The 27,831-nt window shown below is 46.7% G+C and overlaps 2 protein-coding genes and 1 pseudogene across 10 annotated transcripts in view; 2 read left to right on the forward strand and 1 right to left on the reverse strand.

The window, feature by feature from the left end:
- LOC126523427 (uncharacterized) overlaps positions 1 to 15,734 on the reverse strand; it is a 151,493-nt gene extending 135,759 nt beyond the window's left edge. The window contains exon 1 of the mRNA XM_055066808.2: positions 15,611 to 15,734. Within this exon, the coding sequence (XP_054922783.1) occupies positions 15,611 to 15,618 (8 nt within the window). The 5' untranslated portion in view covers positions 15,619 to 15,734. The remainder of the gene's footprint in view (positions 1 to 15,610) is intronic.
- LOC126523779 (U2 spliceosomal RNA) lies at positions 1,981 to 2,154 on the forward strand (annotated as a pseudogene).
- Positions 15,735 to 16,092: 358 nt separating the features above from the next.
- The window catches only part of LOC129382698 (uncharacterized), a 73,512-nt gene continuing 61,773 nt past the window's right edge, over positions 16,093 to 27,831 (forward strand). For 4 of the 9 annotated variants that reach the window (XR_011895320.1, XR_008610744.1, XR_011895321.1 and 1 more), the window contains exon 1: positions 16,093 to 16,225. Coding sequence is in view for 3 of the 9 variants with exons in the window: in XM_055066812.2 (XP_054922787.1) it covers positions 25,730 to 25,764 (35 nt within the window). In the remaining 6 variants the exon portion in view is untranslated. Of the gene's footprint in view, positions 16,226 to 25,657; positions 25,765 to 27,831 lie in introns of those variants that run through there. The other 5 variants (XR_011895322.1, XR_011895319.1, XM_055066812.2 and 2 more) reach the window with 5 other exon arrangements.

Raw genomic sequence — 27,831 nt, forward strand, 5'->3', positions numbered from 1 at the left:
TCAGTGGAACTGACAGCGAAAAATGGGATACAAACTTCAGTACATTAGAACAGGACACCTACCCATTTCGGAGCCGCAAACTGCTGCGTGCCCGCTCGGCTACCACGGAGCGCATCGACGTCACTACTGGCGCAGCTAATCCAGCGGGACCTAGATTGCACAAGACCATTTCACTCCGATCCATGGCTTCATGTTACCTCGCCCGTCTGCCATAGAATCTAATGGGGTGCTCCCGCAACAGTAATTTTAACGTCACCGCTTTCATCCCGCCAGCCTTGTCAATGGAAATTTCAGGCCAGGTAGCGTGACGTCATGGACTGGAATAAAGAGGCGTTGTGCTATCTAGGTGGTATTGGCTAATCGCGTGCTTCTCTTTCTATTTTTTTTTTCGCGCATGCGCATGGGATACCACCGGAGGAATTTTATGCGTACAGGCGACCCACAGACGCAAAATATATTCACAAAATATACTTAGAGAAATTATCGCGCTATTTCAATACTAAAAAATAATATTAAGTAAGAAGCATTTTTCGAAGTAATTCGATCCATCGGTTACCATCAGGAGTTGTCGCGGAGCTCAGGAACGAGACCTTGGCAGGTAACAAATAGAATAAATGGTTTTGAATACTGGGACCGCTGAAAGCCTACAGTACAACTAAAACAATGTTTATGCATTATGTGTGACCGGGCTTGATTTGTTAAAACATTATGTTCAATGTTCACTAACGGCAACTGGAAAGAGCTCCGTGAAGGCAAAGTTTATCACTTACGATTCCTCAGCCACGAGAAGTTTCCTCTTTACGCCTTTTTGTCGATAGAAAGAAGTTGCGTCCGTGCTGGTCTTCTCCGCTCGACGTCTCCTCGGCAGAAGAGTAATCGAGTAGCACCGACAGTGTTTTTTTTATACCCTACGCTCTTGCGTAATATTCTAAGCGCCATAGCACATTCAGCATACCCGCCTCATAAGCACCTGCGTTCTTGGCATTTATTATTCATTGCATTCTCTAAAGGTTGAAGTTTCTTAACACGTCAGAAAGCACAAAGTAGTGCGTTTGTCGTCGCTTAAAGAAGTTCGCGCGCCGAAGCGGCTCCGTAGTTTCAGGCCCCGGAGAAATAAAAGGAACAAAAAGAAAAACAGTAAGCAGACCGACCACGGCTGTGCATATCGCCGCACGCACAGGCAGTCGGCAATGTGATGTATGCTCCACGGCGCAGCAATAAAAGAACTCAGAAAAAGTCTGTCGTTAATTGATTGCGCGCCGTTGCTCAGAGCATCATTGTGGAGCATTTTTCTTACGCTGCACCTGTGTTCCCTTTGATGGCTTGAGGATTACACCTTTCTCTTCATATAGCCAGTGACGTGAGAGACGCTGAATTATATTACGGCTTGTCATGCCAACGTTATGGTTGAAAAAATATGCCCCTCAAAGAACACCTGATGACGGCTTCGGAGTGGACAGTTGGCGACATAAGAGGCTTGGTAGTGAAGTGCGACTAAATTAAAGCTGCTGGGTGCTTCAAGGATGAATTTAAAGAAGAAACACGTGCACGAGGCATATTAAGTCCAAAAAATGTATTACTAGGTGCTGTCTGTAGATCTTACATTTTACACATTATATATATATATATATATATATATATATATATATATATATATCCTATATATCATCCTATATATATATATTGTATCTTGCACCTGTGTTTGTGTTTCATTTTTTAAAAGAGAGAATGTTATATTCCGCTACGCGAAAATTCGCCAGCGTCGGTGGGATCGAAAGATCGTATAAAGAATAGCCGAAGGTGCGATTAGTGTGGAAACGCGCCAAAACATGGACGGTTCGCAATTATTTCCACCTCGGGGTCATGACGGGCAGCACGCTTACTGGACTGCTACCACAGGAGAGTGTAAGGAAAGAAAAGTAGACACGCAAGTACTTGGAACGCCGACAAAGAGAGGGCCGTGCGAACGTAGACATTGTCATTACGGGTCAAAGTCTAGTATCTGTTCATATCACCTTAATATCTGATGCGTGTTGTATTTGTACCTATGATATTAAACTTATTTTGGCAAGTTGGCTGAGTGCTTAAAGCCTGCTTTTCATCCACCTCGGGTCGGCCGGATAATGTACTATCTTCGGGATCTGCCATAGTATGGGGGAAAATTCTCGATCCACCCTACTCCATAGGGGGACGAATTTTTTTCCAGAACCTAGCCATGTGCAGCTTCGCTGTAAAATGCTCGCGTTGACGTCAAATTTCTAAGCGAAGTACAGTAATGGCTTTGTAGGGAAAATTTGGTACATCTCGGTCTGGGTGGGAATTGAGCCCGGGCGTCCACGGTGCGAGTCGAGCACGCGTCCCCGACGTCACAATGGCTCCACGGTTCTCGTTGAATAATAATGTGCCTAGTGCGTGGGTCATTGCACACGTCACGTAGCAGCCATCTGGGTGAGTAAACGGGGGCACTAGTGCCGGTGTCATCGCGCGCATGACGACGCAGCCAATGTGCAAGGGGTGGCGCCACATCATATGTACAAAATGAGCACGTTCATGACGTTCCGAGGTCTGCAAATGGTGCAATGCTTTTGCATTCTGACATGTAAGCACTCTCTGGTGTCTCTGCCGATATTTTTTTTCGTTGAACATTTTGGCTGACGTTAGCTGGGGCACCCTATACCTCTATTCGTTTACGATTGGGCTAGGACATTGACAACTGACCGAAATTGTCCAGTAAATGTCTCGTAATAAAGGAAATGTTTCAATTTTTATATTTGAATAGGTCTCAAGTTAGGCAGCATTAGCGGTGCGTCACTTGCAGAGGTTCTAGCGGCTTTTGGCGGCTTTACAGAATTGAGAATTTTTTTCATTGCTTAAGTATATAAACGATTTTTGAACGAGCGTAACAATTACTTCAGCGCTTCGTGTAACAGAAAAAGAAGATTCGGTTTTCGAAATGTCTTAGATAACCGACATACTAGTTTTGAGCCAACATAGTAATTAAAGAACATTGATGAAGCTTTATTTTGAAGCTGTTTTCTTTGGGACATAACTACCGCATATCTGTAGTTGATCCGTTGAAGAGTATCCCACGGCCTTGAATGCAGGTTGCGGTGACTTGTTGTATAGACAGCGCTATCTTTCATGCAACTATGAAATTATTTATTTAGAAAACTGTTGACCGTCTCTTCAGGGTCTTTACAGGTAGGGAGAACAATTTGCACACATACGTTTACAAACGCACCCACAATTGAATATTTAGAGTGAAACACTACTGAACGCTTCTATTAGGCGAGACCGCAGATACTAACCACCAAGAATAACTGGGATGATGAAGAATATATGCAGATGAAAACGATGAGGTGCGCCAGAAACGCTGGTACTCTTGCCCTTCTCTTTTGGAGCGCCCAACCTGGCCGCGAGTCAAACGAAAAGCTGGCAATGAGTAAAGAGCACCGGCGGGACACGTGGAGAATCTCAGTGTTGCAGCGACGGTGGGGGTCCACAAAATGGGACGAGACAATGACGCAATTTACAGCAGACTTTTATTCTATGACGGTGTTCGAGCCGATCTAGTGATGCAGAAACTTCTCACAGAGTCCACGGGTTCGAATGGGGGCCCATTGGAGAACTGCGTCGCCTGGGCGGAACTGTACTGCACGTAGTTTTCGTCACAGTGAAGAATTCTAGCAGCCTAGGTGGCGTCCGTGTTGGCACAGGCGACACGGCGGTAGTGGTTGACTCGTGAAAGAAACTCTTTCAGAAGCAGAAGCAGCAGCAAAAAAAGCAGGAATGTTGAACACTGAAGTAGGATTCCGCCATGAAAAAGAAAAAAATGGGCTGTATCCAGTTGTGCGTTGAATGGCGGAGTTGTAGACAAATGTGACAAAAAGGGGAGAAGGATATCCCCTTTGTGTGGCCGCAGTGTAAACAAATTGAAATCATGACAAATATAGTTCGATAAAAGCGTTGAGTCAAACCATCGGTCGGAGGGTGGTACAAAGACGTTGTTTTCAGTATATTGCTGCATGCGGGAAGCACTTAGCGGCTTGCTACGATCGCTCAACATCACACGAGGAGCTCCGTGCCTGAAAATGATGGGACGCGAAAAGAACATGGTGATATCAAAGACAGTGCCGGATTTCAGACAAGAAGTGTGGGCGTGACGTGTCATATGGTCAATTGCAGAGATAATCCAGCGGCTGCCAGTGGGAGTTTTTGCGAGTGGAAATGGGAGTGGTGCCCAAACGTGCCCAGCAGCTAGCGTTAGACGTCGGTGACTGCCTGAGCAGTACCTCGAAGGCTGCCGTTCTCGCGCTCTACACAAGGGTGACACCGATTGTACGTTTCTGCAGACCATCGCACCTGGCAAGCTGTTTTGCCATATGCCAGCTTCGCGTATACTTCGTCCTGCCGTGCTCGCTACTCCAATTTTAAAGCAGGCTCTTATGCGCCCATTCTTACGGCGAGCCACGGCATTTCCGGCTTCACAGAACGAACGACTATAGAGAAAGATGAGAGCGAATGCCGCGTGCAATAGGGGATGAGGAAAAATGGCGAGAGAGAAGAAGCGCGACGGCCCAGAGGCGGGTGCAGCGGAACCATGAGGCAGAAAGCGGAGGAGATTATCGCGTGAGATGAGCCTAGTGCGGCCACGGTGGCTACGCCAGAGTAGCGCCCGTCGTATGGCAGGTTTGTCGGCGGCGGCTTCTGTGAATCGCGGCCCCTCCTCACCCACGCGCTAGCGCCGTGGCCTGGCTCTCCAATATCCAGACTAGCGTGGCAGTGGTGATACACTTCAGTCCGTTTGCGACGGGCGGCCCGAGATTATCGGTGAACTTTTTTACAAGGTATTTGGCAGCGATCCTGCTCGGCCCCTGGACAACACAATTCCCTGTGCAACGTAGTCACCTGCCGCGAATACTCGTGATGGAATTACCATGGCAGCAAATGGCCGTAAGATTACCCCTGCTCCCGCCACTGCATCCCAAGCTTCACGGAAGTGTCGCTACGATAGGAACCCAATAGACGTCAAGTTTTTACCTGGCTCCATCGTACTCTAGTGGTCATGAGCTCGTCGTATTGATTGACCAGAAAAAAAAAAAAAACTTCTGATGCGTTATTCAGGTCCCTGCAAAACTCCGCGACAGCTTTCAGTTGTGACGTACGCGATCACTGCCATAGGCTTGGGGTTATCATCGTCCCAACCAAGAACCGATGTCGTTCACGTCACCCGCTTTAAGCCCTACGTGTGAGCTGTTCCTTTGCTACTTTAGCTTGCTCCAGTACGGTGTTTAATTGTGAGTGGCATTGTGTCGCAATGAAGAAGGCTAGTACGGCCAAATAAGACACGATGAGGAAGTAGGGGTGTTGTTGCTGCTGACCGATTACAAAGGTCTCTTAAGATCTTTCTTAAGAGGTGAATGGCAAAAGCCTACTCTTCCTCCTTTCATTATTCACCTCTTTCTTTTTGCCTTTTATCTTTCTCTTCCTCTTCTTTCTTTTAGCCATTATCACTCACTACTAAGCATTTTTGTCGTTTTTAACCAGTTGTGGTCATTACAGCCGTCCTTAAATATATTGGTCATTTCGGAGTCATTAGTAGTCATTACAAGTCATTAGTAGTCATTATCATTCATTACAAGTCATTATTAATCTCTGCCAATCTTTATTATAACGTTATCATTCACTAACTGTCACTATCAATCATTTTCGTTCTTTAATCTGCCTTTAATCTGTCTTCATATGGCGTGATGACGCTTCGGTGGACACTCCGGCGGTCAGGTCTGCTGACACAAACTTCACCATGAGCCTAGAGAGGTTAAAAATGATGAATGGTGGTGGGCTGCAAGGCCATTTCATCCTTCCCAGCTTGCTCTGGAGCATTCGACGCGCCTGGCTCGTTTCGTGTCAGACTCGCTCTGCGCGGGATTGGTTAGGTGCCGGGTAGTCTTTCGTCTTTCGTTAATTTTTGCTCCTGCTTGCATTTCTTTCCCGTTGAAGCTTGCATGTGTTTTACCTGCAGCGATACATTTGAAGCCTAATTGATGTCCAGGAACTCTTCAGGCCAGGGGCAGTCTGTCTGGACAGCCTCTCCCAAACCTGATAAATTACCCTTCGAGACCTTTCTCAGTGGAAACGTAAGCAGCATTTCTGTCACACTGGTGCGCTGGGGCTTATATTATATAAGGTTAAATAACCATAAAACAATTAAAGAGCAACTTCATGCCGTGGCTCTTCACTACCTGAGTATCACCGATGTCCGGCAGTTCTGTCGCAGTGGCATAGTGTCCTGCTCGCCAGACCAGGAGCGGATCTCTATAAGTGCTCATAATTTGGCTCTGTCTTGGTGAGTTTGTTTATTCCACGGCATCTTGATGCACCAAGGGACTCTTGCGAAGAGTTGACTCTCAGCTAACCCCATCTCAAATCGTGAAGAATCTCGCCATGACCGAAGTTGTAGCACTTTATTGTTGTAATTACGTCGTGCGAAACATAAGGGCACTCACTAAGTCCGTTATGGCGACTTTTGCTGGTACGTCGTGCCCATTAGAAATCAAACTATGGCTTCTGGTCTTCAGGGTTTAACGTCTTGCTTCAGGTGCCCTTCAATGCCGTAATTGCTGGATATCCGGTCATAGTGCAGGTGGGTGCAAATTTACATTGCGCTGTTGCACATGTAGGGAGGCCCCCCTAATACCGCCTGCATGGCCCAGGGTTAGAAGTGTTGCATCTATGAAGGAGCACATACAGCGTACTTTGCAAATTTTCCCGTTCGTGTGCAAGAAATGTAAGTGCTCAAAGTTATTGGTAAGAGGAGGTGCTCGGAGAGACACTATGACGATTGCCAAGAAGGGGGCACACAGATACGTTGGAGATAGCAAACTTCAACCTTCTTTCACGGATGCAACCTTTGCGTAGATAGTGGAAGCCGCAGCTAAAACGGCAGTGACAAAAGTGATGGATATATTAGTCGCCAGCCTATCATAATGCTTATGCCATCAATTCAGTACTCAGATGGCTAACCTGCTAAATATACCTCTATCTCATCCTCTTGTTACTTGTGTGCTACCAACTTCAAAAGATGTAACATTAACAAAGGGATTTCGCTTCCCTGACACGACAGCCGTGCGATAGCTTAATTTTCCGCGAGTTAATATGATCAAAATTGTACGTTGGATATCCGGTCATAGTGCAGGTGTCTCTACTGATGTTGAACTCTGTGGTCAAGCTGAAAAACGTAACCGGTAAGTATTACCGTGCATCTTTCTTGTCGCCCTAAAATAAGAACGAAATGAATTCGCCTAATAAAGTCCTCAAGGAGGGTATTTTGGACACGATTGCTGCTAGTGCACTAATATTCCCAGCATGGGATCATAATCCTAGATCACATCGAGGATTGGCTACTCCTGCACGAGCGTGCAAGTAAGACTAATCAGTGGGATGAGACAATCATGTTGGCGAACATATTATTTTACCTCAATGGAACAGCGAAGGTGTGTTTTGAGAATAACGACGACGAAATTGGGAGCTGGGATGCACGCAAGCAAAAGATGCCTTTCCAGTTCAGCAAGTCTGGAGGCAGAAATGAAGCAGCAACGAAGCAGCTCGCATCTCGTCCGCAGACAGCGACAGAGTCATGCCTGACTTATATACAGGACATGCTTGCCCTTTACCGCAAAGCCGATGACGGCATGACTGAGTCTGAGAAAGTGGGCCACGTGTTAAGGGGCATAGCAGATGATGCCTTCAGCCTGCTAATCTGCAAAGACTGCGACACCGTCGATGCCATCATCCATGAGTGCAAGAGCTTTGAGGACGCTAAAAATCGAAGCATTGCCCATAATTTCACCCGACTTCCGAACACGGCATCAACGTGTTCGTGCGAAAACGTACCTGAGCTGTCGGTGCCACTCACCTAGAACACATGAAGACGATCACCCGACGTGAATTTGACGCTGTGTCTCCTGCTTCTAAGTGCGCCCGTACCTCTGACCATAGTTCCCAGATGCTGTTACTAGTCGAAGCTGTCGTTCATCTGGAGCTCTCCAATGCTGGCGTGGACTCTGTGTGTGCCGCAGCTCCTTACCCGCCGATCGACCGCCGCCCCTCACTTTCGGGCGCCCAAGGTCAAAGGCCACCGCTCCGTACTCGCAATGCAGCCCAGTGGAGGACTGCTGATGACCTTCCAATTTGCTTCAACTGCCGTCGTATTGGACACGCGGCCCGCCATCGTAACAGCCGGTTGTATTGGCATCAGGTGCCCTATGGATACAATCGTCACCCCGACATGGATCATGGCCGATTTGAGCCTTATCGCGAGCCTCCCCAAACCACCTGCGACGACACTCCCTCCATGCTGTATCGTCGTTCACCATCCCTACGTGGTCACCAGTTCTGATCGCCGTTGTCTCGTCGCCAATCATCTCGCTCGCCCCAATTCTGCCGCCCTACGTCACCGATTGAACGACTTGCTCGGGAAATCTAGACGATGCAGCTCCCAGAGGTGATGCTGTATCGACAACTCACCTGCGAAATCAACTGACCACAATACCGACCAGAAGAAACCTGATAGACACTGAAATGGATGACGGACATGTTGTTGCTCTAGTGGATATCGGGGCTGAGATATCAGTGATGAATTTGGAGCTTCGTCGCCGCCTTAAGAAAGTCCTAACACCACGCACAATACTGTTCATTCGTGTCGCCGATGGCGGAGCATTGCCCAAACAAGGAATGGGCTCCGCTCGAATAAGTGTTGCTGACCGATCCACAAACGTACTACTTGCCATTGCTCGAGAAATGCTCCCATGAACTCGTCTTCGGTACGAGTTTTTTGTCCGCCCATTCTACCCTTATTGACTGTGGAACCGATTTGCTTTAGCTAGACCTACCGTGCTACCATGAAGCTCCTACTGCACGCAAGCCGCGCTTGTGCTCTGTGGATTACGTTCGTCTAGCTCCTCAAGCGGGTATATAAGTGAACTTGCGGTCTTTTTCTCCCATTCCCGATGGCGATTACATCTTGACCCCGATCATTGACGTCTTATTCGCCAAAAATGTCGCTCTTCCTCACACCCTTAATAGAGCTGCGGATAATCGAACGTCTCTACTTATATGACACTTTTGCTGATGCACGTAACTTATCCCAGGCAGCATGACTCTAGCCCACACTCTTCTAGCGATGAGTGTGCCGTTTCTGCATTCATCCCCGATGCTTCTTTGTCCTCTGTCCCTTCCCCTTCCTCACACAATCTCGTCCACGGTGATATTGGCAAGATGATAGCGTCTGTTCTCCTTCCTGCTCAAACAGCCGATATGCGGCGCATATTGAAGTCCTACCGCGACATCTTTGATTTTAATGACCGTGGTTCGGGACATACATCTGTGGTCATTCATAAGATCAATACTGGGGACGCCAGCGCAGTCAGCCTACGTCCTTATCGCGTATCCTATGCCGAGCGAGAAGTGATACAGCGTGAAGTCGACGAGATGCTTACCAACTACGTCATTCAACCTTCATGCAGTCCATGGGCACCACCGGTCGTCCTAGTCAAGAAGAAAGATGGCAGCGGGAGCTTCTGCATACACTACCACCCCTTAAACAAAGTAACGCTCCAGGACGTCTACCCTCTGCCGCAGATCGATGGCGCTCTCGACTGTCGACACGGCTCTGACTCCTTCTCTTCTATCGAACTGAGGTCAGGATATCGGCAGATACCGGCAGACGTCGTTGTGCGTTACTTTGTTTAAGTGGCTATAGTCTACACAGAAGCACCAGCTGCCGCCTTGCTTCTTGATTAGTACGACCGGTGATGTCCACGGATGGCATGGAGGTTCAGTGACGTCCTTGGGGAGCATCTTGTCGACTTCACGCTGTATCACTTATCGCTCGGCATAGGACACGCGATGAGGACGTCGTCTGATTGGGCTGGCGTACCCAGTATTGATTTTATGAGTGACCACAGATGTCTGTTCTAAAGGATGGTCATTAAAGTCAAAGATGTCGCGGTGGGACTTCAATATGCTGCGCATATCGGCAGTCTGAGCAGAAAGGAGGTCAGACGCTATCATCTTGTCAATATCACCGTCGACGAGATTGTGCGAGGAAGAGGAAGGGGCCGAGAACACAGAAGCATCGGTGACAATTGCCACGTTCCGCTAAAGACGTAGGTAGCTTTGTCGGCTTGTGCTCCTATTTTCGACGTTCTGTGAAGAATGTCACCGCTGTTGCCCGTCCACTCACGCTCCACTTGAAGAAGGAAACTTCGTATTCTTAGGTTCCTGAACCGATCAGTGCGTTTCACACGCTCATGAATTTACTTACGCCACCACCGACTATGGCCGCTCATTTCTGTCCCAAGTCGTCGACGACATTTTTCGTTCGTGTTCCATGCATCACAATCTCACCACTGCCTACCATCCGCAAACTAATGGGCTCACCGAGCGCCTCAACTGACCGCTGACCACAGAGCTCTCTAAGTAGGTTTCCTCAGATGACCGTGATTGGGACAGCACCTTGCCTTATGTGACATTTGCCTACAACTCGTGACGCCATGACACCGCTGGCCTTTCGCCGTTTTATCTCTTGTTTTGCCGCCATCCCACATTGGCATTGGAGACTCTTTTGGCATCGCCTGTGCACCCTGTTACAGAGTACGCCCGCGATGGAGCTCCTCGGGCCGCAATGGCTCCACAAATTGCAAGGGATCGTCTTTATGCCTCCCAGCTGTCCCAGAAGGCCGGCTACAATCGCCATCGTAGAGTCGTTAATTACTCTCCGGGCTCTTTCGTCCTCCTCTGGATGCCTTGCCCCCACGTTGGCTTGTCGTCCAAGCTTCCTTCCCGCTACTCCGGGCTTACAAGGTCCTACGCCATATCACTGACCTAACGTACGAAATCGCTCCATTAGACAGTCGATCATCTGCCACTTCCACCACTGATATCATGCATGTCTTCCTACTTAAGGCTTATGTTGCTGGACACGATCCTACTGCTCCTTAAGCGCCGAGACGGTGCTCTCGCCGGCGGAGTTCTATGCTACGTGCTAGTCCCGCGCAATGAGGCACGCATACTGCCGAGCATGGAAAAATGCGCCAAGAGAATGGTGAAGACGACGATCAGAGTAGCGCTCGTCTTGTTGTTCTGCCATATAGCCTACAGCCGTCTCTCTGTACATATATATTTTGTAAATACACTTTGCTATCCTATTTGTCTACTCTCATCACCGCGCATCACCGTGATTCATTGATTACGAAAAAGCATTTGATTCAGTCCAAACCTCAGCAGTCATGAAGGCACTACGGAATCAGGGTGTAGAGGAGCCATATGTAAAGATACTGGAAGATATCTATAGCGGTTCCACAGCCACCATAATCCTCCACAAAGAAACCAACAAAATCCCAATAAAGAAAGGCGTCAGACAGGGAGATACGATATCTGCAATGCTATTCACAGCATGTTTACAGGAGGTATTCATACACCTGGAGTGGGAAGAATTGGGGATAAAAGTTGGTGGAGAATACCTTAGCAACTTGCGATTCGCTGATGATATTGCCTTGCTTAGTAACTCAGGAGACCAATTGCAATGCATGCTCACTGACCTGGAGAGGCAAAGCAGAAGGGTGGGTCTGAAAATTAATCTACAGAAAACTAAAGTAATGTTTACCAGTCTCGGAAGAGAACAGCAGTTTACGATAGGTAGCGAGGCACTGGAAGTAGTAAGGGAATACATCTACTTAGGGCAGGTAGTGACCACGGATCCGGACCATGAGACTGAAATAACCAGAAGAATAAGAATGGGCTGGGGTGCGTTTGGCAGGCATTCTCAAATCATGAACAGCAGGTTGCCACTATCCCTCAAGAGGAAAGTGTATAATAGCTGTGTCTTACCAGTACTCACCTACGGGGCAGAAACCTGGAGTCTTACGAAAAGGGTTCTGCTGAAATTGAGGACGACGCAACGAGCTACGGAAAGAAGAATGATAGGTGTAACGTTAAGGGATAATAAAAGAGCAGATTGGGTGAGGGAACAAACGCGGGTAAATGACATCTTAGTTGAAATCAAGAAAAAGAAAGGGGCATGGGCCGGACATGTAATGAGGAGGGAAGATAACCGATGGTCATTAAGGGTTACAGACTGGATTCCAAGGGGAGGGAAGCGTAGTAGGGGGCGGCAGAAAGTTAGGTGGGCGGATGACATTAAGACGTTTGCAGGGACAACATGGCCACAATTAGTACATGACCGCGCTAGTTGGAGAAGTATGGGAGAGGCCTTTGCGCTGCAGTGGGCATAACTAGGCTGATGATGATGATCACCGTGGGAATATAGTCTATTGCACGGCGAGCACTCTTCTTCCAGCTTCTCTCCTTCTTTCTGTTGTGGAGTTTCTCTAGGGGACCTTATTCATCATCACTACCTACTCTGGCCTTCTGAGCGCCCGTGGGCTCCCCAAAAAAGGCAACTACGCGACCACCAAGTCGCCAGCCCACTTCTCGCCCAACCCTGTGACTGGAGTGGATCCCGTTTCGTTAAAAACCACCATAGATGCTAACTTCCGTGTTTACTTCTATAAACTCACAATTTTTCTAACGGCTCATTCTTCATATAACTTCATTAGCAGCCACAATGGCTGTTTGTGCTCTGCTGTCATGTACAAAAACTTGCAGCACTGTCAACATCACGATCTGCACCTGAGTATACATCTCGCGCATTTATAGGCATCAGTGGGGTACCAGTGGCACCTATGTTTGTGTATATTATGCCCCAGCCTGATCTGGGGGACATGTATTTTGTGGGGATGTTTGTGCGGCATGCTTCAGCCAAATAAACGTGTGCTTCTGCCTGGTGTACGCCTAGGATCTAAGAAACGTCACATATCACTTCATTTTTTGCGTGTATATGTCTCTATCCCCTGTAGTACCACTTTGTTCCCATGCTCTGAGTCAGCAAAGTTGTTCATTTCCTAATAAAGTAGGGTGCATTAGGGAATGTTGCTGAGTTTTCCTAATATACTAATGGCTTTGAACAAAGACAAATGAAGAGTTTTGCATTAGACTTGAAATTTAATTCCCGAATATAAAATGAGAATTGGCCCAAGGGCACAACATTGTAAGTTTTCTCTGTTTGCTTGGTAGACGCTTGAATACTGAACTTTATACGTGAGGGCCATTTTCGGCCTGAAGGCCAAGCATGAATTTCAGATATTATAGCGAAGCTGTTTATGCAGACCCTGTGCCGTTGTTGTCGGACTTCGCTAAAGAGGAGCCATGTGACCTAGCAGGAGAAGAAAAGAAAAGCTTAACTGAGGGAAAGGAGTTGTAGTGGCCTCTTTCCCCCTGTAAGAATGCTGTCTTTTACGCGAATCTCGTACTGTTGTCACGCGGTGCATTTTCGACGATCGAGCCCGGTCGGCATCGAACATATCGACGGTTGAATCCACCCATCCGCGAAAGAAACAAATGTTATGCTGGCGCTTTGCGGCAAACGAACAGTGCTCAGCGACTTAAACGGGACAGTGGGAGCACGGGGCTGCCGGCACTTCTTGCGCCAGTGAGAAGTGCCGGCAGCCACGTCAGTCGTCGAGCCAATCCAACCCATCGTCAAAACTGTTGCAGCGCCTGCATCTCCAGTGGCAGGCCCGGCGTCCAATATCTGGAGCTTGGGATTAGTGGTTTCGCATATTCCATCCCAGCTACAAGTATGGGAAGACCACGAGAAATGCGTACTCATGAGGAAGAAGCTTCCCACCGCGAAACCTTGCTCTCATTACTGGCTCGCAAGAAAGGGGCGGAGCAAACTTGCTCGCAGAAAAGCACGGCAAAACACAACAGGAACCTCACGCGCAAAAAACAAAACAGACTAGCAAGTAAAAAAAAAAAAAGGAGCCCTCCGGAAGCATGCCTACCACGCGAAGCACGCCATAGCTAAAATGAGGTGAAAGAATGGTCAAACAAAACATTTACAATAGAGACTGCTTGAGAAGTTGGACTTGAATAACGTAACACTCGGTGTAACAAACACAGCTTCGCTATTCACCATCTTCACGGACTGGAAGGGGCAGTAATTTTTTGTTATACCAACAAGCTTCAGGCTTGATCTGCATGGTCCAAGTTCCTTCGCTAGAACAGCTCCTCAAGTGCCCCGCCTGTGGAGGCCTACGCTCATTTGGATCACCAGTGGGTAACCTCAGCTTGGCTACTCACATGACAGTTAATCACATTACCAATAATATTATAATAGCAACTACATCATTAAGAATTATATGAATATCCTTGACATATGCACCACTGGACTAAATTTGTTATGCATTATTATATAGAATAAATACATCTTGCTGCATAAAAATCTCCGAGGACACCTAAGCACTTCTTATGAGGTGTGAATGCGAAAGCATCAATGTCCATTTGAACGCCGCTAACTGGTTTTTCGATTTTTGTGCTGCAAGTATGTACCATTGCGGTACGTGTTGCCCGAGACATCAACTAGCAGCAGCTGCAGTGCCAACGCCTGCCACCGACTGTGTCAGTGGCATGCGGAATCGCGTCACTGTGTCTGCTTCATCGAGGCTCATTGGTGACGTGGCGTCGCGGAGTTGCCATCTCCCCTCACGCAACACCTGGCGTACTCTTGCGGCAGAATGTACTCGCCCGCTCTGCTCCATTGAGAGCGTTTGTGACGTGGCGTCGAAGCCAATGGGAATTTAGGTGCCATTTTGCTGCAACAGAGGCCACTGGCTTTTTCGCTCAATGGGCGATTTAGTGCTTTCGCATGTGAGTGAATAATCTTTATTACGGAGACCAACGTGTTAATACCCGAAGGTGGACTGCCACCATATTCCAGGTAGCCGTGGCCCTATGGTGATAGCCTAGGCCTGTTCTCACGCCGTAGCTGGTCCTCAGGTCTTGACCTCCTCATCTTAGCCGCCCACTGGTCTTCTGTTGGTATGGGCATTGTCAGCATCATCATCAGCCTGGTTACGCCCACTGCAGGGCTAGGGCCTCTCCCATACTTCTCCAACGACCCCGGTCATGTACTAATTGTGGCCATGTTGTCCCTGCAAACTTCTTAATCTCATCCGCCCACCTAACTTTCTGCCGCCCCCTGTTACACTTCCCTTCCCTTGGAATCCAGTCCGTAACCCTTAATGACCATCGGTTATCTTCCCTCCTCATTACATGTCCTGCCCATGCCCGTTTCCTTTTCTTGATTTCAACTAAGATGTCATTAACTCGCGTTTCTTCCCTCACCCAATCTGCTCTTTTCTTATCCCTTAACGTTACACCCATCTTTCTTATTTCCATAGCTCGTTGCGTCGTCCTCAATTTAAGTAGAACCCTTTTCGTAAGCCTCCAGGTTTCTGCCCCGTAGATGAGTACTGGTAAGACACAGCTATTATACACTTTTCTCTTGAGGGATAATGGCAGCCTGCTGTTCATGATCTGAGAATGCCTGCCAAACGCACCTCAGCCCATTCTTATTCTTATTGTCCGCATCAATAAAAGAATAATAATACTAGTGGCAAACGTCGCCAGAAAGGACGACGGCTACGTACGAGGATGAAATGCAGGCCACGGCTGCCACATTTCGATGGTGGCATAAACGCCTACGTACCTGTGCATAGGGTGCACTTCAAATAACCCCAGGTGGCCAAATATAATCTGGATCTTCCCACCACGGCGTGCTTTACAACGAAACCGCGCTTCTGGCACGTAAAACTGCACAATTTAATTTTTAACCCCGCGGACAAGACAGCAACGCCGGAGCTATCGCGAGGCCTTGCGATTGTCCCTGTCTTCTTTTTTTATCCGCCGTGTTCCCTGGCGCCGTTTGCCACTATAATCAACCAAAGATCCAAACAATTAGTTTATTTCTTACAATTCTTTCGCTTCCTGACCACCTTTAGCCAGACAGCGGAAAAGAAAGAGATGACGAAACTGGCCGATGCAACTCTGTTTATTTATGTGGTCATATAATGAGTGCAGCTGTTTCCAGAAAGAAATATCGGATGGTTTTAACGATAAAGGGGAAAAAAAAATAGTAGGCGTAGAATTATAGAAACTGCCTAAGCAATGAAACATGAAAGCTTTGTTGCATAATAACGAAGTGAACAAAGACAGCACAAATCTCAAGACCACAAAATGGCGAAAACACAGTCAATGCTTTAAAAGAAATTTGTGCAGATTTGGAATTTGGACATGCTGCTGCATCAACGTTCCTTAAGATAAGGTCTTTCAGCAATCTTGACAACTTATGGGGCATTATCTGCATGACATAATTTGCACTTAATTTTGCTATAGATTACAGATTGTAGACTGTCTTACACGCACCTATTTTGTTAGGTTGTAGGGCTATGGTGCTTCCGGATATGTTTATATTATTTAGTCTAATATGCAGAAATTATTTTAAGAGATTACTTATTAAAAAGCTTCATGAGATGGCTAAGAAAAGCATCTATGCTTCTGGGATCAAGGAAACCAGGAGATGAATGAATGTTAGAGGGCTTGTTTAGTGTCCCAATTCTTTAAGAGCAGTTTAAATTTGCTTTTATGGAAGCCCTAGCTTGCTTTCCGCTCCCCAGAGAAAAGGGACAGTTTTTTATGCAATATAATAATAGATTTGTATATGCAATGTTTCAGTGCATAATTATTGTAACAAACAAATGATTACTTTCATCTTCTAGACTCTACGTGCAAGAAAACATTCACGAATATTTTCTGTTGTAACAAAGAGCATAGCGAATCACTTGATTGTTCTGAAAAAATACATTCAGCTAAATTACCTTAAGTTGGCTGTCCTGTCTGCAGCAAATATTTCTGTTTTGGTGCGTAGCAATAGGCATACCTTTTTGGCACTATTAACTATCCTGTTATCAGGCCACCACATCTCCAACTTCGCCACCACGAAATTCGCAGTTCAATTTAGCTTTGAAAGTGAAAATAAAAAAAAAGTAAGGTGTCAGCCTTGATATTCATTCATGCGCGCTAATTTCGTCAGAAGTAAAAGATAATTGTGCCATTACACACTCTCAAGCAATGAATATTTAACTTCATCGCCAGCGTGCTAGAAATTTAGCTTTGGTGGTAAGTGTCCTTCGTATTGAGTAGCGCTGGGTGAACACAGGCACCAGAAACACATACGACAAACCAAAGAGCTAACTTCTAACCTAACTTCTACAGTTAGCACATTACGTTGTTGTATGTTCTTCATCTTGTTCGGTTTGTATTCGCCCAGCTCTACTCAATGCGAATTTCTTTCCGGGACCTTTTTTTGTCACCTTGTCGGAATGGATTCCGTCTCACTTCTGCATATGCGCCGCAGGTGGTTCTTCTGTGGCCACTTCTTTCGCTGTGACCTCATAAGTTTTCTAACACTCTCAAGCAGTAGCGACTGCTACAGGCGTACAGAAGCTACGATGCAAGATTTACTTTTTCTTTGGGGCCTCTTCGATCAAGCAATTATTTATTTATTGGTGCAATATCAACTACGATCTATCATTAAAACAACGAAATGGCTTAACCATTGTTCTACAGATCGGTGCATGCCCTGAAAGTAATAAACCTTACCAATCGTTATCTCGTGAAAGCTAGAGCTTTAAGATGTTTTGCTCGTGCGCGGCATCATGTAAAAATGGCTTGGTCACAAAAGTGAAAGCGTGCAAGTTTCGCACTTCTTTCTGTATGGCAAAGAGCGCTTTGAGAGCGCATGTGACATTACATGCCTGCGGGATTGCCACAGGTCACTGGCATGAAAGTACGCGCCCAGCGTTGTGTGTAGAGAACAAAAGTTATAGAGACGTCTGCGAGCGTGTTCGCGCATAGCGATTCAGCTCCCACTAATGCCTGCGCTTAACATGAAAGCGGCAGGCGCGCAACAGCCACACTAAACAACTAACAGAACCTTGCAGAACTACGGATTATTCTCCGGAACCTTGTGGAGTGCCAGGAAGGAAGACTTGTAGGCGTCCACAGCGCTTACACGTAGGCGATTCGGGATGGTCAAGAGAAAGGACGCAGGCCCCACGTCCTCTAATTACTCCTGTCTTGCATGAGCTTACCTCAACCTGTACCTGAAAATTTCATAGTTGCATAACACCACCTAATTCTCTTCCGTCATCGTTTGCGCTCGCTGTCACTAGGCGCCTAATATCTTACTCTAAGAGAGCACCAGTTATCGGTCCTATGCAATAAATGACCTTCCCAGATTCAATGTGCGTTTCTAATGTCATGTAGAATATCAGGTACACCCGCGTCCTCTTTAATCATCGCCGCAGTCATGTCACTTACCGTTAGGCCTAACATTTTTCATTCCGTTGCTTCCTGCACATGTCCCTACTTTCTTGCTACATTTTTCTGTTAACCACCAAACCGCTACTTCATATGTTAGTACTGGTAGAACTCAGTGATTGCACCTTCTTACTTTCAAGAATAGCGGTAAGGTACCGTTCATTACACGGTAATGCCGGCTGTAGGCCTAACAACCCGTTTTTGTTTTCTTCTGTAAACTTCCTTTTCCTAATCATGATCCCCTGTAAGTTGATTGGCTAGATAAACATAGAGAGAGGGGGGAGAAGTTAATAGAGGAATTGCGAAGAGGTCCATGGGAGCAAGTAAGCAGGGGTCTACTAGGAGGCACAAGGAAAAATGGTGATAGGACAAAAGGAATGATTAAAGATGATGATGAGGACAGGAAGAAAGCTCTCGAAGACAGTCTAGATATTTATTGCCAATTATAAATTGTCGATCTGTGACTAGGCTAATAACGCGATTAGCATTCTCAGCACTTTGCGCCACTTATGTATGTCCCAATCTAACAGCTTTCTTTCACGCCAACTAGGCTAATTGGATATTTGCCTTTGGGTATGTGCTACTTTTTAATGGACCTCTTCAACGGCGACGTGGGCCACAGAATATGTGTCACGGTGTGTGGGAGGTTGTGTGCCTGCCATTGTTCTATGATACTCTTGGCCGTCAACTTTGGTCATTGTACACCTGTCACTGCCTTTGTGCCTCTTCATCTTTATACTTCATCTAGGCGTGCCGTCAATAGAATTAGAAAGATGGTGCCTCCTAGGCTTGACAGTTTCCTTGATTATCATATTTCTGCTTTTCTAGTTGAGGAATAACAAAGCTGTGGAGTTTATATAGATATCTTCAAAGGCGTTCGCGCATGCTTTGCTGCACATCTTGAGTGCGCGCCTTTCCTCCGTGTGCGCTGGCGTCTTTACTGAATGAAATGCCTTTCGCGGTCTATGAGAAGCGCGCACTCGTTGGAGATATAGGTTGTCTTCTACAGAACTCTTAGCCGGAGCCTTATTAAAGAGATTGCTACTAAGCCGAGCTCAGTCAGGATCGGAGTGACCAACGGACTAATCAGCGGGCTGTCTTTCTGCGCTAGTGTGAGAAAACATATCGGACAAGGAAGGACGAATACAAAGAAACGAAAGTGAACAGGTGAAGCGCGAACTATCTACCCGCATGTTTTTGAAAGCCGATGTCGAACGAAAACAATAAACGGGGTTCAAAAATATGGTACACGTGATTTTGTCTTCTATTGCCACTCCATAAAATTTAAGGAGCACTGACACACTCGCCTGCAGTTCAGGTAAACATGGCATAGGCTTTCAATTTTACCTGATGTTTTTTGTTTTTTTTTTTACGGGATGAGTATTGTGGATGCAGCTTCTAATCGGCACAAATTTTTTTTCAAACACGAAGCGTTCTTTTTTAGAAACCGGCAGCGGTATCGTCTGAAGCTCCATGCTTCAATCCGAGAATGACAATTTTCACTTAACTATAATTTTTTCGTCTAAGGATATACCGCGTTTCCCAGCGAATAATCTGAAATAAAAAAAATCATTTTTGCCGATGGCACAATTCAAGCCCGAGAGCCGATGCACTCGAAGAGGACGGCATTACTTGCAGAAAATTGAAATGCGCAAGTTACTAATTACTAAAGAATTTACTAATTAATTTTAACTAATTTTGTCCGGGGGAGTTCACAGGGCGTATGGACTTAGACCGAGTTCTCAGGATGATACCAGGTTTTACATAATCAATAAAGAACTTTGGAAGGAACGGCATTGGTATTCTAGTTACTTTTGTGCCTCAATGCATTCAACGACGTTTTGTGCATTGTGCAGTTACGGTTAAGAGCGCTGCCGGAAGTACTGCTCTAGCGGCCTGTTCCGGACATTAAGCGTCATTTAATTTGTGTAGGTGCTGGGACTACCTACCAAGCATACAGTTTGGAACTCCGCACCTGTACGCTTGGACTCGGTTAAGCCCGACCACTCGTAGTATGCTCGTGGGTGCCATACGAGAGGGATCAGGTGGTCTTCAGCGGCACCGATGACAGTGATGCAAAGGACTGACTATCATCTTACTATAGGGCAAGCGTCCACAACCGAGGAAATGACGTCACTGAACACAACAATTTCACCTTCTATCTTTCGAATGCGACACATCACTGATTTAAAAGTCACGGGGCAGATTTTCCTACCTGCGTTCAAGACCAGGTTCCCTTCACAGAAGTGTTTGGGCTCCCAACCATACCCCAGTTGCGCCGAACAGCCCTTGCGCGAGCTGGCACCACATCGAAGCGAGTCATTCGCAAATTATATTGGGCAAGTCATACGGCTATCAGCTGGCGACTTGCTGTGCCAAGCAGCAGGCGCTCCGCCACAATCCAGGATCACCACCAAGCCCTCCTGATCTTCATGCCTCCTTCAACTAATGTTCTCCATTAACACATCAGCCACTGTTGTTCACATCTTCTCCATCAATGGGTGATCGCCCTATGCCTACAGAAGATGAAAATTGAATGCCGCAATTCGTGAGCCAAGAACTCAGTCGCCGTCACAGCATCCAAGTCCTAATTTTCTCCGTCGAACGTCGTTGCAACTTTAAGTGTATCAGCTCTGGCACTTGTGGACATTGGGGCGGTCTGTGTAATGAATGCAAGACTGTCGCTTCATTCATAAAGTGACAACGCTCAATTATTAACATAGACCTCCGTACAGGAACAGTACAGAATGCTCTTGTGTTAGCAGCTTGACCTGCTCAAGTTGTGATTATTGGAGACCTGGGGTCATATAACGTATAACTATTCCAATATGTTTTTATTTGAATCTGCTGACATCAAGTTGGCGTAACCGCCCACGCAAGCACCTGGCGGTTACCTGCAGGGTTATCTGAAAAGACCAAAAGACCAATCAAATACTCTCCTTAATTATAAAAGGTTATTTCCTTTACCTAAAAACGAATAGCATTGCCTACACTGGGGGTTGGTCTTATCTAATTGGGTGACAAGAGGTGAAGAGCACGTTCAAGTGGAGAGGGATTCGATGGGGCCGAGCCAGTGCACTCAAAATCGATAACCGGATGAAAAGGGTGGTACCAGCATCTGCGATTGGTCCGCTTTCTCTCACTAACTTGGCGTGGCTGGTCGAAAATCGCCGCGGCATGCAACGGAAGGCTAAGGTTGCAGCTGAGACGGATCGTCGTCAAACAAGAGTTGGCAGAGCGAGGTCGTAAACGTGCCGAAAGTGCTCGGAAATGTTACAGGGCCACGCAAAAAGTTTTATTGTACGCAAATAAACTCATGCTCTCCGGCAGGTGCGAGTAGCCATTGCCTGAGCGATCAGCGGCGGCCATCTTTTATTCCTTTCGTAACGAGTCAGCCTGGGGCTATTCAGAAGAAAATTCAGTTTTGTTTGGCATATAATGCACCTTTAACGCGTACAGGTCACTTTGATGCGTGAGGTGTTGCGGATTTGTGACGTCGCGTGACAGGCAGGTGAAGTGGGTGCAGCCCGAAAACTTTTGACCAATTGCAGAGGGCAGAGGGCAGAGGAAAAGAAAAGAAATGGGCATGGGCAGGACATGTAATGAGGAAGAAAGATAACCGATGGTCATTAAGAGTAACGGACTGGATTCCAAGGGAAGGGAAGCGTAGCAGTTGACGGCAGAAAGTTAGGTGGGCAGATGAGATTAGGACATTTGCAGGGACAACATGACCACAATTAGTACATGACCGGGTTAGTCGGAGAAGTAAGGGAGAGGCCTTTGCCCGGTAGTGGGCGTAACCAGGTTGATGATGATGATGAGGATGAATGTCGAAAAGGAGTCCAATCACAAATACCTATTTTTCTTTTATTTGGTCAAATCATGCATAATCAGTGTGCACACGTCATATTAGATGGCGAGCTATCATGGTTTTCGTGACGTCGCATGACAGACAGGTGAAGTGGGGGTGGTTCAAGAAAGTTCTTGACCAATCGCGGAAGGCTGATTGCAGAAATGGAATAGAAACGTTTGGAATAGTTTTACATTACAGTGCCCCTGTTGTGTATCATCGAGTTTCTTGTGCAGCCAACCTGCTCCCACATGACTCTTGGGTGAGATTCCCTTTCACGGCCCATCGCCGTCATTATCTGCGAGCAGGCAGAAGTGAAACTTTCTTCTTTAGACCCGTTTCACATGGTGTGATGTTTGTCCTACCGAAAGTACAATTTCTGGCGCATGCGATGGAAATCACATTTGCATGCGCTGACTCCTCCCCCCCCCCCCCCCCAGAGACTCCGGCCAACTGGTTCGTTGCACCTTGCACCTCGCACCATTCGCAGTGAGCACTGCGATTTTCGGACGCCACAGTAGGAAATATAAAGCAAAACGAGGAAAGAACATCCGGTGAAATGACGCATAAATGTATTTCGCACTTTGTTATGGCTATGGAGGTTGTTATAGAAAAGGCCGACAGTCAAGCAAACGGAAAACTGTATCAAACTGAACAGTGTCGCTCATCGCACTAGCGGTATGTACGATAAGAACCGACAACCGAAGAAGGCATATAAATACTCCTAGTTCGGATTCCCTTCTGTGTTTTCTATACATTTGTTGACACGATACGTTGCTAACCCAGCGATTTTTGTTCCATGTAGGCTTTGGGTACTTATGGTAGGTATCTAAGGGTGCCTTTTGGTTGTTCACACGCACTACGAGTTCCAAATGCTAGGAGGTGTCCCCCAACAGAAGACATGGCTTTAGGATGTCGTCCTAGCTTTCTGGTTTGTGGCGTACATGTTACTATCGATATACAAAATTGCCGCCTTTCTAGCCCGGTGTGCCTTTATGACCGTATTTATTAGAGACCTTTAGCGTGTCCGGTATTCGGGCAAGCGCGGGCGGTTTTCCGGTTTAGCGGGGGCGTCAAGGTGAACGGCCAGATTGGTGGCGCCAGCTGGTGGCGCAAAGCTCAACCACACAAACACAGAGCTAATTCCTATATTCTGCTTAGCTGCTGGCGTAAATTTTCGACAGTGGCGTAATCGTGTTCACAATTACGCCGCTGCCAAAAATTTGCACGAGTGGCGAAGCAGGATATGGTGAGTTACTGCAGTTTTAGCCATGCGTTTGTCTGGTTGAGCTCTACAACACCAGGCGGCTTCACCGCTCACGTTTACGCCTCGACCATCCGGTAATCCGCCCAAACCGCTCCCGTTTACCGGAATAGCGTACAAGCTAAATGTCTCTATTATCACTAGGTCACACCTGCACGTAGCAATTTGAAGAATATGAATGTATGATCCAGTGCTGCATCGAGGGGATGCAACATGACCACATAACATACGATTTAAACGTCGTGCTACACAAGCGCCCATTTAGCTGGTCTGTTCGTGTCGGCTTTCACGGTACTTTTCCCGGTGAATGAAGCATCTCATTTCAAGGGGCTTGGTAATTCCACTGCGATTGGCTTGGCGGCTATGTTTTGCGCTGCTCAGCACGAACTCACGGGATATAATGCCGGCCAAGGTCGATCCAAATAGGTCGCGAAGCTTCGGGTGAAAAGTGGTTCAGTACAAATGCCACCGACATCAGCAAGGTTGGTTACCAGAGCAGCGATGCAAGCGCGACTTCGTTTGGAGGGAAGAAACATTGGCAACGAAAAAGCGTTTCTTAATTGAAGCTAGAGACAGATTCATTCAATGAAAACAAAATTCCTGGTAAATTTTACATATTCGTGAGCAGCAAAGAAAACGCAATTTTATTTAATTTTATTACTATTAATAAAAATATTTTTTTTCAGCGCCCATCGTTAGAGGGGGCGTTGACGCCACTATACTCGCAATCACTCGTTGAATGTACAGAAAGGCGCACTTGTAAATTTCACCTAATGATATGCGCCACCTCACACGTTGTACTGATTTGCTTGTCGACGTTTGTCTGGATTGGGCGACGCGGGTACCTTCATTGCTTCTTAACCGGTTCAGTAAAATGTAGTGAGTTATGACCGCCAGATAATTGCTTAGTTTTTGTGCGACTGCACTGGCCGACGGGCTTGGCGTCCGACGATAGGACCAGTGCACTGCACCTAAACCTTTCGTCGGCCTCCAAAGAAATTATGTTCAGTGCAGGGGTTCGAGTTCCACAGACGTACGGCTGGCCTTTTGCTGCACCGCTGCAACGGGGCATTTCAATATATATCTCTAAAGGCAGGCCGGCAGGCCACCAAAACAAATCTCGCGCCTTCGAATACAAAATGACGTCACTTCTGCTTTTAACGGATATGGCGTCACATTATTTCTTTCCGCCGGAAGTGTTGCCTCCGCATACAGATGGCGCTAAGCTCCATGAACCGTCCATGAACAGCCATGTTTTGAACGAATGGGCTCCTATGGAAGCTTCGCTACCAGGCATGCGTTGACCTTTTCCCGCCCACGGCTGCCACATTCTGATGGGGTGAAATTCAAAAATGCCAGTTTCCCGTGCATAGAGGCGCGTTACAGAAACCTTGGCAGTCAAAATTAATCCGGCATCTCCCACTACGGTGTGGCTCTTAATCAAATTGTGGTTTTGACACGTAAAACACAAGACTTGAAATCAAGACTTGCAAACAATACACAGAGATTTTTCTACATAATCAAATATAACTGTCTGACTAAGAATAAGCAGCACCGTCAACCTGTTTTGTGTCTCTTTCTTTGATGTATCCTTTTTTCCCGCAAAGAACGCAGTTAACCTTCAGCCACATTGCGGATTTCGTATTCTCTCTGCGTCTATATTACCTCTTCCTTTAAAGGGTAACCTCATATTGCACTTACTTCTTTGCATTGCATTTCTTTTGTTTATGCTTCTCCTAAAATATCAAAGTATTCTAGCAAACTGCCATAAACATCGCTGCCTTTCCTGGCTTCTCTCTCCCTGCCTCCTATAAAGGACCTGCAACAGTGTGCGAAGCAGTCGAACCCCTTGTTTCCCTAAATAGTAGATAACACATTAAACAAAATCTTATCACATTTGTGCAGTGAAGTCAGCCAGCTACATCCTGCGAATAAGCATCCTGTGAAGAGCGGACAGTTCTTGGACTTCCACTGCTAGTCAAGTGTGTAGACGTATCATAGGGCGTAAGCCATGCCCAACAAGACACAAGAAAAGTTTCCGATCAGCTTACAATTACATGTATTACTGCACAAAGTCATATAATCCTATCCTACCATTACTGTGTTTATAATTAAAATATGATGCAGCTTGCACGATATAGAAACATAGCATGACATCTGTGTATATTAATCTTGTTTTTTAGTAAACTGCAATTGAGGTGCTTAGCGATTTATTTAATGATGCTATTTATTATTATGTCGTGTAGGTTAACCAAAATTCTACACAGGAAAGCTTACTAAGGCTCATATTCAATAACATTCTACTCAGCCGGGCTGATACGAACTGAGCCTCAATGGTCGATCGAAGTTTTCGTGATCTGACTGCCGAGTGAGTTCACCGACCTAAGTATACATTAGATAACAATAAAGTTCTCAACTCTACAGTGCACAAATAAAGTTGCATATGGATCCGTGTTGCGCGAGATGATAATAACGACAGTTATATGCGTTGCAGGTAGCTTTATAAAATTTAATTGACCATTGCATGAAAGCTTCGCTTCATGTCAATTCGAACAAGTATTTTGGTCTGCAACACATTTCTTGCCAGTTATGCTGGCTCTACAAGAGTGAGTGAGTAAAGACTTTATTTGAGAACAACGTATTGATGGATGACCTTGTTGTTAGGCAGCCACGAGCCCCTGGACCCGGGCGGCTTCTTCAACTCTCTTGATGACCATGGCCTGCAGGTCAGGGTCGGAGCTGAGCAACACGGCCTCCCACTGCTCAGTACTACTTATTTCGGGATTTATGTGATTTTCTGCTGGGCACGACCACATAATATGGAACAGATCCGCTTTTTTCTTACAATACTTACATATATTAGGATATTGGTCCGGGTAATAATGGTGACAGGCTAAGGGGTGGGGGTAGGTGCTTGTCTGAAGGCGTCTCCAAGCTCCTTTTTGTCGCTTGTTATGCGATTTGTGTGCTGGCGGGTACACAGCCCTGGCTAACCTGTAGTGCTGAGTTATTTCTTGGTGACTGACCATGCGATCCCTCTCTCATCCTAGCATGAGCCGTCCTGGTGCTCGGTTGGCGATTCCTCGAGCGGCAGTGTGTGCTGCATCGTTGCCGGGTAGGGAGGAGTGTGCTGGTGTCCAAATGATCTGGATTGGTCGTGGGTGTTGGTTGTTGTCTAGTATGTGTCTTACGGGGGCCGAGATCCAACCTTTCGCAAAATTGCGTACTGCTGCTCTGGAATCGCTAATAATGTAATGACAATGTGTGGAGGCTATTGCCAAAGCGATAGCTGCCTCTTTCGCTGTTTCAGAGCTTCTGGTGTGGATTGAACCACCAGCGTGTATTTGACCTGAGGAGTCCACCACTGCAGGGGACATACAGTTGCGTTCTATGTATTCTGCTGCGTCGACATAGACTACGTCTTTGATGGCGTGAAATTTCTGATGTAAGGCTTTGGACCGCTCGGCCCTCCTTTCCTTGTGGAATTCGGGGTGCATGTTTTTAGGGAGTGGATTAATTTTGAGATGGCGCCTCTGATCGTGGGGAATGTCTACCTTAGTGCTTTGCATCGGCTCGTAGTTGATGCCGAGATTCTGGAGGATGTTTCGCCTGCCGGCACTGAGCTGGCCTTTCGCATTGAGATATAAGGTGCGCTTCCACAAGTTCCTCGCGGGTGCTGTGCACACCTAGGGCTAGCAATTTAGTATTGGCCGTTCTTATAGGTAGCTCAAGAGCCTGTTTATAGGCCCTCAGGATAACTTCCTCTATTTTTTCTCTCTCAGCCACTTTGACGCAGAGGTAAGGGGTGATATAGGTGATGCGGCTGAAGAAGGCTTGAACCAACCTTATGAGGTTGGCTTCTTTCATGCCAGAGTGTCGGTTGGCAATTCTTGAGATGAGACGCTTCCTATGTTGAACGCATGCTTCCAGTTTATGAATTGTGTTACCGTTGCGCCCGTGAGCTTGCATGAAGATGCCGAGTACACGGATGGTGGTCACCACCGGGATCGCGCCTCCTCCTGCTCGCACAGTGATTTCTGGGGGTGGTGCAGTGTTGTATTTACGGTTTGTAGGGGCTCTGAGTAGGAAGAGTTCAGATTTTGCGGGGAGCAGGCGAGGCCTTTGTCGGTCACATACTTTTCAACCGTGTCTACAGCTTGTTGTAGCGTGGTTTCTAATCTCCATCGCTAGCTTTAAACACCCACAGGGCGATGTCATCGGCATACAGACTGTGGTGTAGATCTGGAATCTGATTAAGTCTTTCCGGCAATAGTATCATTGCTAAATTAAAGAGGAAAGGGGACAAGACTGATCCCTGTGGTGTACCACGACTTCAAAGAGGGATCTTGTCCAATTGTACCTCTCCTATCTTTAGTTCCGCTGTGCGGTGGTTGAGGAAATCTTTGATGTAGTCGTGGAAATTTCTGGATAGGTA

The sequence above is a fragment of the Dermacentor andersoni genome, chromosome 6 (genome assembly GCF_023375885.2).
Source record: "Dermacentor andersoni chromosome 6, qqDerAnde1_hic_scaffold, whole genome shotgun sequence".
Taxonomy (NCBI): domain Eukaryota; kingdom Metazoa; phylum Arthropoda; class Arachnida; order Ixodida; family Ixodidae; genus Dermacentor; species Dermacentor andersoni.